The following is a 12,851-nucleotide window of genomic DNA, read 5'->3' as shown; positions in this document are numbered from 1 at the left end:
ACATAGTTACCTAGTCCTTATGACCATGAGATCATGTAAATCACTTATACCGGAAAGGTACTTTGATTACATCAAACGCCACTGCGTAAATGGGTGGTTATAAAGGTGGGATTAAGTATCCGGAAAGTATGAGTTGAGGCATATGGATCAACAGTGGGATTTGTCCATCCCGATGACGGATAGATATACTCTGGGCCCTCTCGGTGGAATGTCGTCTAATGTCTTGCAAGCATATGAATAAGTTCATAAGAGACCACATACCACGGTACGAGTAAAGAGAACTTGTCATGAGACGAGGTTGAACAAGGTATAGAGTGATACCGATGATCAAACCTCGGACAAGTAAAATATCGCGTGACAAAGGGAATTGGTATCGTATGTGAATGGTTCATTCGATCACTAAGTCATCGTTGAATATGAGGGAGCCATTATGGATCTCCAGATCCCGCTATTGGTTATTGGTCGGAGAGAAGTCTCAACCATGTCTACATAGTTCGCGAACCATAGGGTGACACACTTAAGGTTTGATGTCATTTAAGTAGATATGGAATATGGAATGGAGTTCGAAGTTTTGTTCGGAGTCTCGGATGGGATGCAGGACATCACGAGGAGTTCCGGAATGGTCCGGAGAATAAGATTCATATATAGGAAGTCATTTTCTAGGTTTGAAAATGATCTGGTATTTTCTCTGGAAGGTTCTAGAAGAGTCCGGAAGAAATAAGGATGGAAGGTGGAGTCCCAGAGGGACTCCACCCACCTTGGCCGGCCAGCCTAAGGGAGGAGGAGTCCCAAGTGGACTCCTCCCCATGGTGGCCGGCCACCCCACCAAGGAAAGGGGGGAGTCTCACTCCCCCTAGGTTTGGTCACATGGAAGGTTTATGTTGGGGTCTTATTCGGAGACTTTGACCTAAACCTTGGGGCTTCCACCTATATAAAGAGGGGAGGAGAGGGGCTGGCCGGCCACAACCAACACCACCATGGCCGCACCCCCTCAAGGCTGCCCTAGCCGGCGCCCCCTCTCCCAAACCCTAGCGGTTCCCTCCCACCTCTCTCTCCCACATAGCTTAGGCGAAGCTCTGTCGGAGATCTCCACCACCACCGCCACCACGCCGTCGTGATGTCGGGATTCCGAGGAGGATCTACTACTTCCGCTGCCCACTGGAACGGGGAGAAGGACGTCGTCTTCATCAACACCGAACGTGTGACCGAGTACGGAGGTGATGCCCGATCGTGGCACCATGATCAAGATCTTCTACGCGCTTTTGCAAGCGGCAAGTGATCGTCTACCGCAGCAACAAGAGCCTCATCTTATAGGCTTTGGAAATCTTCAAGGGTGAGTCCCGATCATCTCCTCGTTGCTCCCGTCTTCTAGATTGCATCTTGGCTTGGATTGCGTTCTTGCGGTAGGAATTTTTTTTTTCTATGCAACGAATCCCTACAGTGGTATCAGAGCCGTGTCTATGCATAGATGGTTGCACGAGTAGAACACAATGGTTTTGTGGGCGTTGATGCTTTTGTTGTCTTTAGTTCGAGTACTTTGCATCTTTGTGGCATAGTGGGATGAAGCGGCTCGGACTAACTTTACATGACCGCGTTCATGAGACTTGTTCCTCGTTCGACATGCAACTTGTATTGCATAAGAGGCTTTGCGGGTGTCTGTCTCTCCTACTATAGTGAAGATTCAATTTACTCTTCTATTGACAACACTAGTATCACCGTTGTGGTTCATGTTCATAAGTAGATTAGATCTCTCTCGAAAACCCTAAACCACGTAAAATATGCAAACCAAATTAGAGACGTCTAACTTGTTTTTGCAGGGGTTTGGTGATGTGATATGGCCATGATGTGATGATGAATATGTATGAGATGATCATTATTGTATTGTGGCAACCGGCAGGAGCCTTATGGTTGTCTTTAAATTTCATGTTGAGTAGTATTTCAAAGTAGTTGTAATAGTTGCTACATGAGGTGAACAACCATGAGGACGGCGCCATGAACCTTGACGCTATGCCGACGATGATGGAGATCATGCCCGTTGATGATGGAGATCATGTCCGTGCTTTGAAGATGAAGATCGAAGGCGCAAAGACTAAAGGGCCATATCATATCACATATGAATTGCATGTGATGTTAATCCTTTATGCATCTTATTTTGCTTAGAACGCGACGGTAGCATTATAAGATGATCCCTCACATTAATATCAAGATAATAAAGTGTTCTTCCCTCGTATGCACCGTTGTAACAGTTCGTCGTTTCGAAGCATCCCGTGATGATCGGATGTGATAGACTCAACGTTCACATACAACGGGTGTAAGCAATGTTGCACACGCGGAATACTTGGGTTTTCTTGACGAGCCTAGCATGTACAGACATGGCCTCGGGACAACGGAAATCGAAAGGTTGAACACGAGTCATATGGATGATATGATCAACATGTTGATGTTCACCATTGAAGCTACATCATCTCACGTGATGATCGGTTTTGGTGTAGTGGATGTGGATCGTGTACCACTTAACAACTATGAGGGATGTTGTATTAAGTGGGAGTTCATTAGTAATTAGATTAAAACATGAACTAATTATCATAAACATAGTCTGAGTAGTATTTTGAATTAATTTTGTAGTATTGGCATCCGTTTTCTACCATGCGCTAGTCTTGTAATTGAGATAGAAATACTGTTAAAATCTGACAAGAAACTTTACGGATTGGTACCGTATTGTTAAAGAATCAAGAATTAATTAAGTCCTATTGCAAACTTTTAGTAAACCTCACATTGTTGATTCAAAGAACTATGGTTTCAATAAGTACCTAAAGTTATCTTGTCTCCGTGAAACTTGAAGTTCAAATCTGTTTGAAAGGTAAGGAGCTAAAAATTTAGTTTTCAGAAATAATCAAGGTATGAGATATATGTGATATCTAAGACCTTATTGCAAGATGATAGAATATAATTTGGTGAGACTACATAAACTCATAAGTTTTATGGGAATGTACGAAGGTTGAAGACGCAAGGCATCCCAATCCACCAACCATTGGGGCACTAACGATATTCGCATATCCATGAAGTTATCGTCCTTAGTATGCACCGTTGCTAAGACTCGTCGTTTCGAAGCATCACGTGATGATCGGGTGTGATAGATTCTACGTGTCCATACAACGGGTGCAAGCCAGATTTGCACATGCGAATACCAATGTTAAAACTTTACGAGCCTAGCATGTACAGACATGGTCTCAGAAAGTCATCATGATACAATGGATAAAATTATGAGTGAAATTGTTCATCATATTACAAGGTTACTAGTAGTGAAATCCGGAACACTTGTCATATGATGATAAACTTCAAAGTAAGAACCTCAAGGTTATTGGTATTTGACCAACAAACCTAGAAGTTATTGATGTTGAAGTGTTTTTCTGAATAATGAGGAAAGCTAAAAGAGAAACTACAAAAGATTATTGGCGGAAAGAAAAGAAAAGACTAGAAAGTCTAGCTCAGGTGTATATAAATGATATACATGTTATGGTTGTATTCCTAGTTAGATCACACAATGAAATTCTTGGGTATTAGTACCATATTGGTTGGTATGAAGTGTCATACAAAACAACGCAATACAAGAATACAATGGCCTAAGTGACTGACAAGGAATATGATAGGAATGCACGTCTGGAACAAAAATAAAGTGTTATTATGTCCGTCGTTGGCATTCTATCTAGCCCTTAGAATTTATAATAAAGAACTTAATAATTGTTATTTTGTTCTGGTCAAATGAAAACAATGAGTTGTTCAAATTATGACATTACTCCATGAACGATGGATAAGTTATTATAAATCTTAATGGTGAAACACACACACATAATACTGACGCTAAAAAGCCATAAGGCAAATGATTTGAATTCCACTTATTTGTGGAACCGCCATTTAGGTCATGTTAGAAAGGAACGCATGAAGGAACTCCATGCAAATGGATTTTTGGAGTTATTTGATTTTTTTGAATCGTTTGGCGCTTTCTAAAGAGAATGACTAAAATACCGTTCATAGGCCAAGAGTTGAACGAGCAACTAAATTAGTGGAAAAAAATACATGATGATGTATGTGGTTCACTGGACATAGTTGTGTGCGGGAGATTCTTCTACTTCATGAAAACTTCCAACAATGAATTGAGTATATATATGTGGATATATTCGATAAGGAAGAAGTTTGAAACATTTAAATGGATTCAAATAAATTTCAGCATGAAGTAAGAAATCATCGTAATAGAAAATTCAAATATCTATGATTGGATCATAGTGGAAATATTTGAATTACTAGTTTTAGCGAACATCTAAGAGAGTTATGAAATTATTCTACAACTCACATTTCTTGGAGTATCATGGTGATGATGAATTATCCAAGAGATGTATCCAAACCTTGTTGGATTAATGATGAGATAAAATATTATGACGCCATTATATTTTTGTGGATTATGCTTTAGTGACTACCGCTTTTACACTGTATAGAGCATCATCATGATCCGTTGAAATGACGCCATACGAGTTAAGGCATGGGTATAAACCCTAATAGTATTTTCTTTAAATTTTGGTCTAAGAGTTTACAACCAAAATCGGATGAATGTCTTTGTTGGTTATCCCAAAGAATTGATTAGGAATTCTTTCCACTATGAAGTAAAAGACAAAAGTGTTTGTTAATGTTACTTGCTTATTTCCAAAGAATTGTTTTCTAGCGAAGTATTTGAGTGGGAGGACAATAGAACTTTATAAGGTTTATGAACCTGAGCATAATGATCAGAGTAGCGCAGCATCGGAATTGGTTCCGAAAGCGGCCACGACGATCATGGCTCCCATGACTACAAAGTATTTTTAGCCATGGAGATCGAAATACATATTGAACCTTGTAGGTATGGTTTACTTTGTGATCAAATAAATGATTTGTGGACAAAGGATTGATTTTGAACAATGATAAACCAACTACAAACAAAGAAGTTATGATGGGCCCTGACTCCGTTAAAATGGCTATACGCCATGAAATCCAAGATAGATGAATACTTTTTGAAAGTAAATAGATCTATAAAATTGAAGAAGCTCAACTTGTCAAAAAGTTGTTTACGACAAAGTTCAAAGAGTTGACTACGATAAGATTAGATCTTCCGTAGCAATGCTTATAGTCTATGTGGATTATTCTAGTAATCACTACATATTTCTTTTATGAGATATGCTAGTAGGATGGCAAAATACACTACTTAACAGAAGTATGTATTAAAGGTGTATACAAGATACAACCAATTGTTTTGCTAGTCCGTGGAATACTAGATAGGTATACGAACTTCAATTGGATGAAGTGAGTATCACGGAGTTGGAATCTTCACCGGATGAAATAGTCAAAGAGTTTTTGATTTCATTAGAGATGATGAAGAGGCTTGCATTTGCAAGAAATTAAGTGGGAGCGCTGAGACATATTTATAATACTTATGTAGATGACATATAGTTGGTTATAAATGATGTAATTAAATACTTGATTAAAAGGTTTCATTGAAAATTAAACTTCAATGAAAGGATATGGACTGAAACATATTTAGTGTCAAGATCTATGAAGATAGATTGAAACACACAATAAGTTTAAGTCAAAGTACATAGAATGGATATTGAAGTGGTTCAATATAGAAATATTAAGAAAATATTCTTGTCATGAGAAGGTTTAACAAGACTTGAGTGTATCTGACACTCGATGAGTAAAAACACATGAGTGATTTTAGATCACGAATAATATGTACAAAATCAGATATCTTGTGCTCTAAAAGGTTAGGAGCATATACCAGAATGGTTCATGTGATGAGTATTGGACAACAGTAAGAATATCCTTGAGTACTTTAGAAGAACCAAGGATACATATATAATTTTGTATGGAGAAATGACAAACAAATCGCTGTAAGGTGTTGCACCGATATTGGTTTTATCACATATAAAATACAATTTCAATCTCAAATTTGACTAAGTGTTGTTTAAAAGGTAGCACAATGAGCTAGAAGTTGTCTATGCTAAATTTAGAAGAGTTCTAAATATTGTGACGGATTCTACAAAAGAAGGCAGAGTATGTCATTGTTTTGACAATGGCAAAGGATGTTAAGTCAAGAGGTTCTTTGAGAACTTGGTGTAGTTCCGACAGAGTCAGAACTTTGAAGCTATATTGTGTGTGACAATATTAGTGACATATTTCAGACCGCGGAATTAAGGTTCCACCAGAAGACCAAACATATTTAATGCCGACTCATTTGGAAAATGAGTTATGCGTTAAGACATAAATAAATTGCAAAATATATACGTTTCTGAGCGTGTCAGATCCGTTGACTAAAGCTCTCCCTAGGGCAAAAGATGACCAACACCAGAATGCCATGGGTGTTAGGTACCTTATAATATAATCTAGATTATTGACTCTAGTGCAAGTGGGAGACTGTTGGAGATATGCCCAAGAGGCAATAATAAAAGTGGTTATTATATATCTTTATGTTTATGATAAATGTTTATATACCATGCTATAATTGTATTAACCGAAACATTGATACATGTGTGATATGTAAACAACAAAGAGTCCCTAGTATGCCTCTTAACTAGCTTGTTGATTAATGGATGATTAGTTTCATAATCATGAACATTGAATGTTATTAATAACAAGGTTATATCATTGTATGAATGATGTAATGGACACACCCAATTAAGCGTAGCACAAGATCACGTCATTAAGTTATTTGCTATAAGCTTTCGATACATAGTTACCTAGTCCTTATGATCATGAGATCATGTAAATCACTTATACCGGAAAGGTACTTTGATTACATCAAACGTCACTACGTAAATGGGTGGTTATAAAGGTGGGATTAAGTATCCGGAAAGTATGAGTTGAGGCATATGGATCAACAGTGGGATTTGTCCATCCCGATGACGGATAGATATACTCTGGGCCCTCTCGGTGGAATGTCGTCTAATGTCTTGCAAGCATATGAATAAGTTCATAAGAGACCACATACCACGGTACGAGTAAAGAGAACTTGTCATGAGACGAGGTTGAACAAGGTATAGAGTGATACCGATGATCAAACCTCGGACAAGTAAAATATCGTGTGACAAAGGGAATTGGTATCGTATGTGAATGGTTCATTCGATCACTAAGTCATCATTGAATATGAGGGAGCCATTATGGATCTCCAGATCCCGCTATTGGTTATTGGTCGGAGAGAAGTCTCAACCATGTCTACATAGTTCGCGAACCGTAGGGTGACACACTTAAGGTTTGATGTCATTTAAGTAGATATGGAATATGGAATGGAGTTCGAAGTTTTGTTCGGAGTCTCGGATGGGATGCAGGACATCACGAGGAGTTCCGGAATGGTCCGGAGAATAAGATTCATATATAGGAAGTCATTTTCTAGGTTTGAAAATGATCCGGTATTTTCTCTGGAAGGTTCTAGAAGGTTCTAGAAGAGTCCGGAAGAAATAAGGATGGAAGGTGGAGTCCCAGAGGGACTCCACCCACCTTGGCCGGCCAGCCTAAGGGAGGAGGAGTCCCAAGTGGACTCCTCCCCATGGTGGCCGGCCACCCCACCAAGGAAAGGGGGGAGTCCCACTCCCCCTAGGTTTGGTCACATGGAAGGTTTATGTTGGGGTCTTATTCGGAGACTTTGACCTAAACCTTGGGGCTTCCACCTATATAAAGAGGGGAGGAGAGGGGCTGGCCGGCCACAACCAACACCACCATGGCCGCACCCCCTCAAGGCTGCCCTAGCCGGCGCCCCCTCTCCCAAACCCTAGCGGTTCCCTCCTACCTCTCTCTCCCACATAGCTTAGGCGAAGCTCTGTCGGAGATCTCCACCACCACCGCCACCACGCCGTCGTGCTGCCGGGATTCCGAGGAGGATCTACTACTTCCGCTGCCCGCTGGAACGGGGAGAAGGACGTCGTCTTCATCAACACCGAACGTGTGACCGAGTACGGAGGTGCTGCCCGATCGTGGCACCGTGATCAAGATCTTCTATGAGCTTTTGCAAGCGGCAAGTGATCTCTACCGCAGCAACAAGAGCCTCATCTTGTAGGCTTTGGAAATCTTCAAGGGTGAGTCCCGATCATCTCCTCGTTGCTCCCGTCTTCTAGATTGCATCTTGGCTTGGATTGCGTTCTCGCGGTAGGAAATTTTTTGTTTTCTATGCAACGAATCCCTACACAATCCCGTTTTCATCACCATGGCAAGCAACGAAAACGAGCCTTAGATCTTGGGTAACTGCCACAGAGCTGCAAACAGAACTAGCCATGGCCTCCATATCAGGATCCAGAGCCAGGCCAGTGACCTCAAGCTTATTCTTGGTTTGAGAGGAGGAGATCTTGAGCAGCAGCCACCAACACCACCAAGGCCTCCATCCATTGCCCCTCGACCCCGCTCGATGACGCAAAGAACACACAATCCGACGACATGATGCCAGACTCCACTGAGGTAAGAACAACTAAACCTAGACTACTATCTACAAGGAGGGACCGGCCTTCCCTCTCCCAATCACTCCGGCCGGCAAAGCCGCCGGAGGAGAGGGAGAGGGGAGCCGGAAGATAAAGGGAGACTCTCAAGGGAACTATTCACAACCGAGAGTGGTAGGGGGAGGAATGAATGTACTAAAACCGCTCCTAATTCACATTAATGATTCAACTAAACTTTGTGGTCCAAGTTACTCCTGATAAGTTTAATTACTACTATTACTACCCCCTTTCAATAAATAAGATATTTAGATTTAGTTAAAAGTGAAAGCTTACTAATTTTAACTAATAAATATATAAAATATATATATATATATCTATAATATTAAAATACTAACTAAATACATCATCAAAATATATTTTATGGTGAATATATTGATATTGATATGTTGCCTTAAATGTTCATTTTTTCTGCCACATTTGTTAATTTTAACAACATTGATTTTTGATTAAATTTACTCTGCGGAGGGAGTACCATGTGACCCGTACGAAATGAAGGAAGATAGCTATAATTTAATCAGGAAATTAAAATAGGTTCCATATGAATCTAAAACTATTATTTTCTCTATTCCAAATTAATTGATCCAGTTTGGTCTAGATATGCATGTATTGAGAAACTAAATCATATTTAGACGATAAATTGAGTCAATTAATTTGAAACGGAGAGTAGCTGATTTTGTATTCCCTCTATCTCATAAAATATGTTTCAGATACATTCAAATTTAAACAAATCTGAGACATAATTGGAGGGAGTATTAAAAATCCAGAGTTGCTTGTTTCACTCCAATAAATCACTTAGCCGCATTGATTTTGAGATTCCAGGTAGACATCCGACACAAGAGTGTGGCATGACGTTTCCGTTCCATGGCGCTATAAATAGAAAATCACCTTCCTCCCCACTCTCAAATTCCTCTCGAAAAAAATATTTCCACGAGTGAAGTAGTGTGTTTGTGTTTGACACACCACCTGCCAGGCTGCCACCAAGCACCCACCGCCACCAGCCATTGCCCACGCGCCATGCCCGCGAAGGCTCTTCCTCGGCCGTGCACCGGCGCTGGCGCCCACGTCCAGTGCCGCCGTGGAGCGCCGGCCGCCAGTCCGTGGTCTGTCGGCGTCGCCGGAGGTGCGATGAAGGGAGGAGCCGGTGGCAGGCTCGTGGCGGCCGCCGCAGGGGAGAGGTCGGACGCCGTGCAGGCGGCGGCCGTGGCCGGCGGGAAGCATCACGTCAGTGGGTCCGCCGTGGCAGGTGACGCGTAATTTGATTTACGCCTGTTATTCGTTCTCGTTGCAGTCACTGACATATTTTCATCTGTTAAATAAATCTAGCACGTTTAGTTCTTAATCGCTGGGAGGAACCTTTTATTAGGTTTGTTTTTTCTAATTAGTACTACTATGAACAGAAAATATTTCAGTTCTTTTCGCTGGGAGCATCATGTTTTATTAGGATTGAACAGCAGATTTCTCTCAAGAACTGCAAAATCGTATAGAAAGTTGCACTGTCAATAAGTAAAACATTTTGATCTTTTTTTTTCTCTTATTAACAGAGAACTGTAATACATTTTCATGTCCTTTCCTATCTGATTTTCAATTGCTCGTATCAGAAATAGTTGCTTCTGAATAATTGCATTTTTTCGGAAAGAACTGAATAATTACTTGGAGGTATTAACTGGGACTGAAGAAATAAAGTAGAAACTCAGTGGTACAACCGTACAACTATATCAACCATTATTCAATCCTATCTTATTTTTGGATATGTTTCCCACCATGTGCCACACGTGGTCCATTAATATATTTCTGGATCTCTGATCCTAAAACCAACCAAACCAACTTTCTCTCTTATTCAATTAATACCGAGTAACAATGTGGACGCACACCATGTACAGATGAGAATGATTTGGGTGAGTATGACAAACTTACAGCTGAGTTATGCTTGTCACTATTTCTCAGATGTCAGTGGAAATTTCAGAAAAAGGTTGACAAGAACACAGCCGGCGCACATCAGAGCTGTGTATGTGGATATCATAAACTACAATTGCATATGAAAATAACTGTTTTTTTCAATATTTTGTAATGAATGGGTGGGTACTAATCAAGGAATAGCTCACGAAATTTGTGTTTGATATGGCATGGACCTGGAGATCATTATCAGTGTCTTTGTAAACTAGGACATGAACTGAATAATTTAGTAACGCAGGTTTCAGATTGTTGACCTCACTATACTTCTTAATGCTCTGTTAGTCTTCATTTTCGGAACATTCTTCGATTAAGTTCAGCAACAACGTGATGAAACATTTCTACACTGTTATCGATCATTCAGTTCGACCCTTTAGATCTGTGTGATGTTCTTTTACAGAATTTAAAGATGAAAAATGAAAAACTTGATATGATTCTTAGGACTGGTTGGTGCTGACAAAATCATAGTTTGGTGATACTGAAACATCTGCTAGTGGATCCCTTAAATGTAAATGCTCTCATCAGGTCCATCCAACCAAAGATTGTCAATTTTATCAAGTCTCCTGTTTTAGAAGCTCTACTGCCCTCTGTTTGATGGAATCATAGTGGGCTGTAGGAATCTACACCTTTCTTAGATCTTCAGTGATGAAAAATCACAACATATAACACTATAGGATGCCAAATATGACTTAACTTTGTCACTTAGCCGCATTTTATAATATAGTTTTAGCATTTGCTGATTCTTATGAGCCTCAAATTACCAGGCATGGACAAGCTTGTGACCTCAACTGTTGGGAAATCAACAAACATCCTTTGGCATGACTGTCCAATAGGGCAGCCTGAGAGGCAGAAATTGCTAAACCAGAAGGGCTGTGTTGTGTGGATCACTGGGCTAAGTGGTTCAGGTATTTATGAGCTGATCAAGCAATCATAGTCATACACTGAAACTTCGGCTCCCGCAAAAAAATAAGTACACTGAAACTTTGAAGCCTCTAATATGTCCACAAAATGCTAACATTTACCGTGCCACCATGTACTTAGGAAAAAGCACATTAGCATGCGCACTGAGTCGCGAGCTTTACTCCAGAGGTCATCTGAGCTACATTCTAGATGGTGACAATCTCAGGCATGGATTGAACCGAGACCTCAGTTTCGAAGCAAAGGACCGAGCTGAAAATATACGTAGAGTGGGTATGTATGCTTGGTTCAGAAATCTATGGTCGTATTTTTGCCTTGCAATCTTACCATTTGTAAATATATGTTTGTCCCCTTCTTTCAGGAGAAGTAGCAAAGCTATTTGCAGATGCTGGTCTGATCTGCATTGCTAGCCTGATATCACCGTACAGAAGTGATCGAAGTGGTTGCCGCAGTTTACTGCAGAATTCATCATTCATTGAGGTGTATTTCTTAAAACTTTAGAAATACTTCAAACCATCTACTCAATCATATAGTAAGATAACCAGTACAGAGAAGTATATTCTTGTAGGTGTTTCTGAATGTCCCACTTGAAGTTTGTGAAGCTAGGGATCCAAAAGGCTTGTACAAGCTTGCACGTGCTGGTAAAATCAAAGGTAAAGGAACCAAACAGACTCCGTTTTGCTTACCTTTTGCAAATCTTACTTTGGAAATCCTCTGCAGGGTTTACTGGAATAGATGATCCTTATGAACCACCTTCTGATTGTGAGGTTAGTGCAACTCCGTGAACACCTAACTAGCATCAGAATCTCAGCAGAGTTAATCAAAAGCAGCCTAGTATTATTATTACATACTACTTTGTAAAAGGTTCCTAGTTTTATGATGATGGCATGTCACTTATCTGATTGAGCCCTTTAACTGCTCCTTGCAGATAGTAATACATTGCAAGGCGGGCGATTGCGCTACGCCAAAATCAATGGCCGATAAAGTAGTGGCATATCTTGAAGAAAATGAATTCTTACAGGATTAGAGATGGATGATTTTGAAGAATAGTACTGGAAAATGGATTGCCAAGGGATGTACTGTATGAGTTGGTGTTCATACCTACAAACAGAAATGTAAAGTATGTGAATGCATTGACCATCAAGGTGAAATGTGTACATTATTATGAGGAAACTGAAATTGTTTCCACCCAACAAGCATGACTCATGAGACTAAGCAAGCACAAGAAAGAACAATATCATTATAGATGCAAGTGGGTCACACTTAGGATACCTCTACACTATTTAGTTCAACAAAATGCACTAACTTTTCTAATGACATCATCATTTTAGTTTATTTTTTGATAAAAAACACTGACCCACTTGCATCTCTATAATATCATCTAAAGGAATCCTTGAAGCAAATGGATTCCATTCGATAATCCTATAAATACGACTCCTTATCAAATACAGTTTATACATCAGGAATAGATAT

General features: G+C 40.1%; 1 protein-coding gene across 1 annotated transcript; it reads left to right on the top strand.

The window, feature by feature from the left end:
• The first annotated feature begins 9,410 nt into the window (after positions 1 to 9,410).
• Positions 9,411 to 12,574, top strand: LOC127295366 (adenylyl-sulfate kinase 3). The gene is made up of 7 exons (XM_051325308.2): positions 9,411 to 9,753; positions 11,225 to 11,365; positions 11,502 to 11,651; positions 11,740 to 11,858; positions 11,947 to 12,031; positions 12,099 to 12,145; positions 12,307 to 12,574. The coding sequence occupies exons 1-7, from the start codon at positions 9,525 to 9,527 to the stop codon at positions 12,403 to 12,405; spliced, it is 870 nt and encodes a 289-aa protein (XP_051181268.1). The 5' UTR covers positions 9,411 to 9,524; the 3' UTR covers positions 12,406 to 12,574.
• The last annotated feature ends 277 nt before the right edge of the window (positions 12,575 to 12,851 follow it).

This window comes from Lolium perenne, chromosome 4, assembly GCF_019359855.2.
Source record: "Lolium perenne isolate Kyuss_39 chromosome 4, Kyuss_2.0, whole genome shotgun sequence".
NCBI lineage: Eukaryota > Viridiplantae > Streptophyta > Magnoliopsida > Poales > Poaceae > Lolium > Lolium perenne.
This window is presented reverse-complemented; position numbering and strand designations above follow the sequence as displayed.

Bases quoted from the DNA above. Each gene is read 5' to 3' on its own strand.
- LOC127295366 (XM_051325308.2), top strand. From the start codon at position 9,525: ATGCCCGCGAAGGCTCTTCCTCGGCCGTGCACCGGCGCTGGCGCCCAC. The intron at 12,032-12,098 runs GTAAAGGAACCA...AATCCTCTGCAG, and splicing joins ACGTGCTGGTAAAATCAAAG to GGTTTACTGGAATAGATGAT. The intron at 12,146-12,306 runs GTTAGTGCAACT...TGCTCCTTGCAG, and splicing joins AACCACCTTCTGATTGTGAG to ATAGTAATACATTGCAAGGC.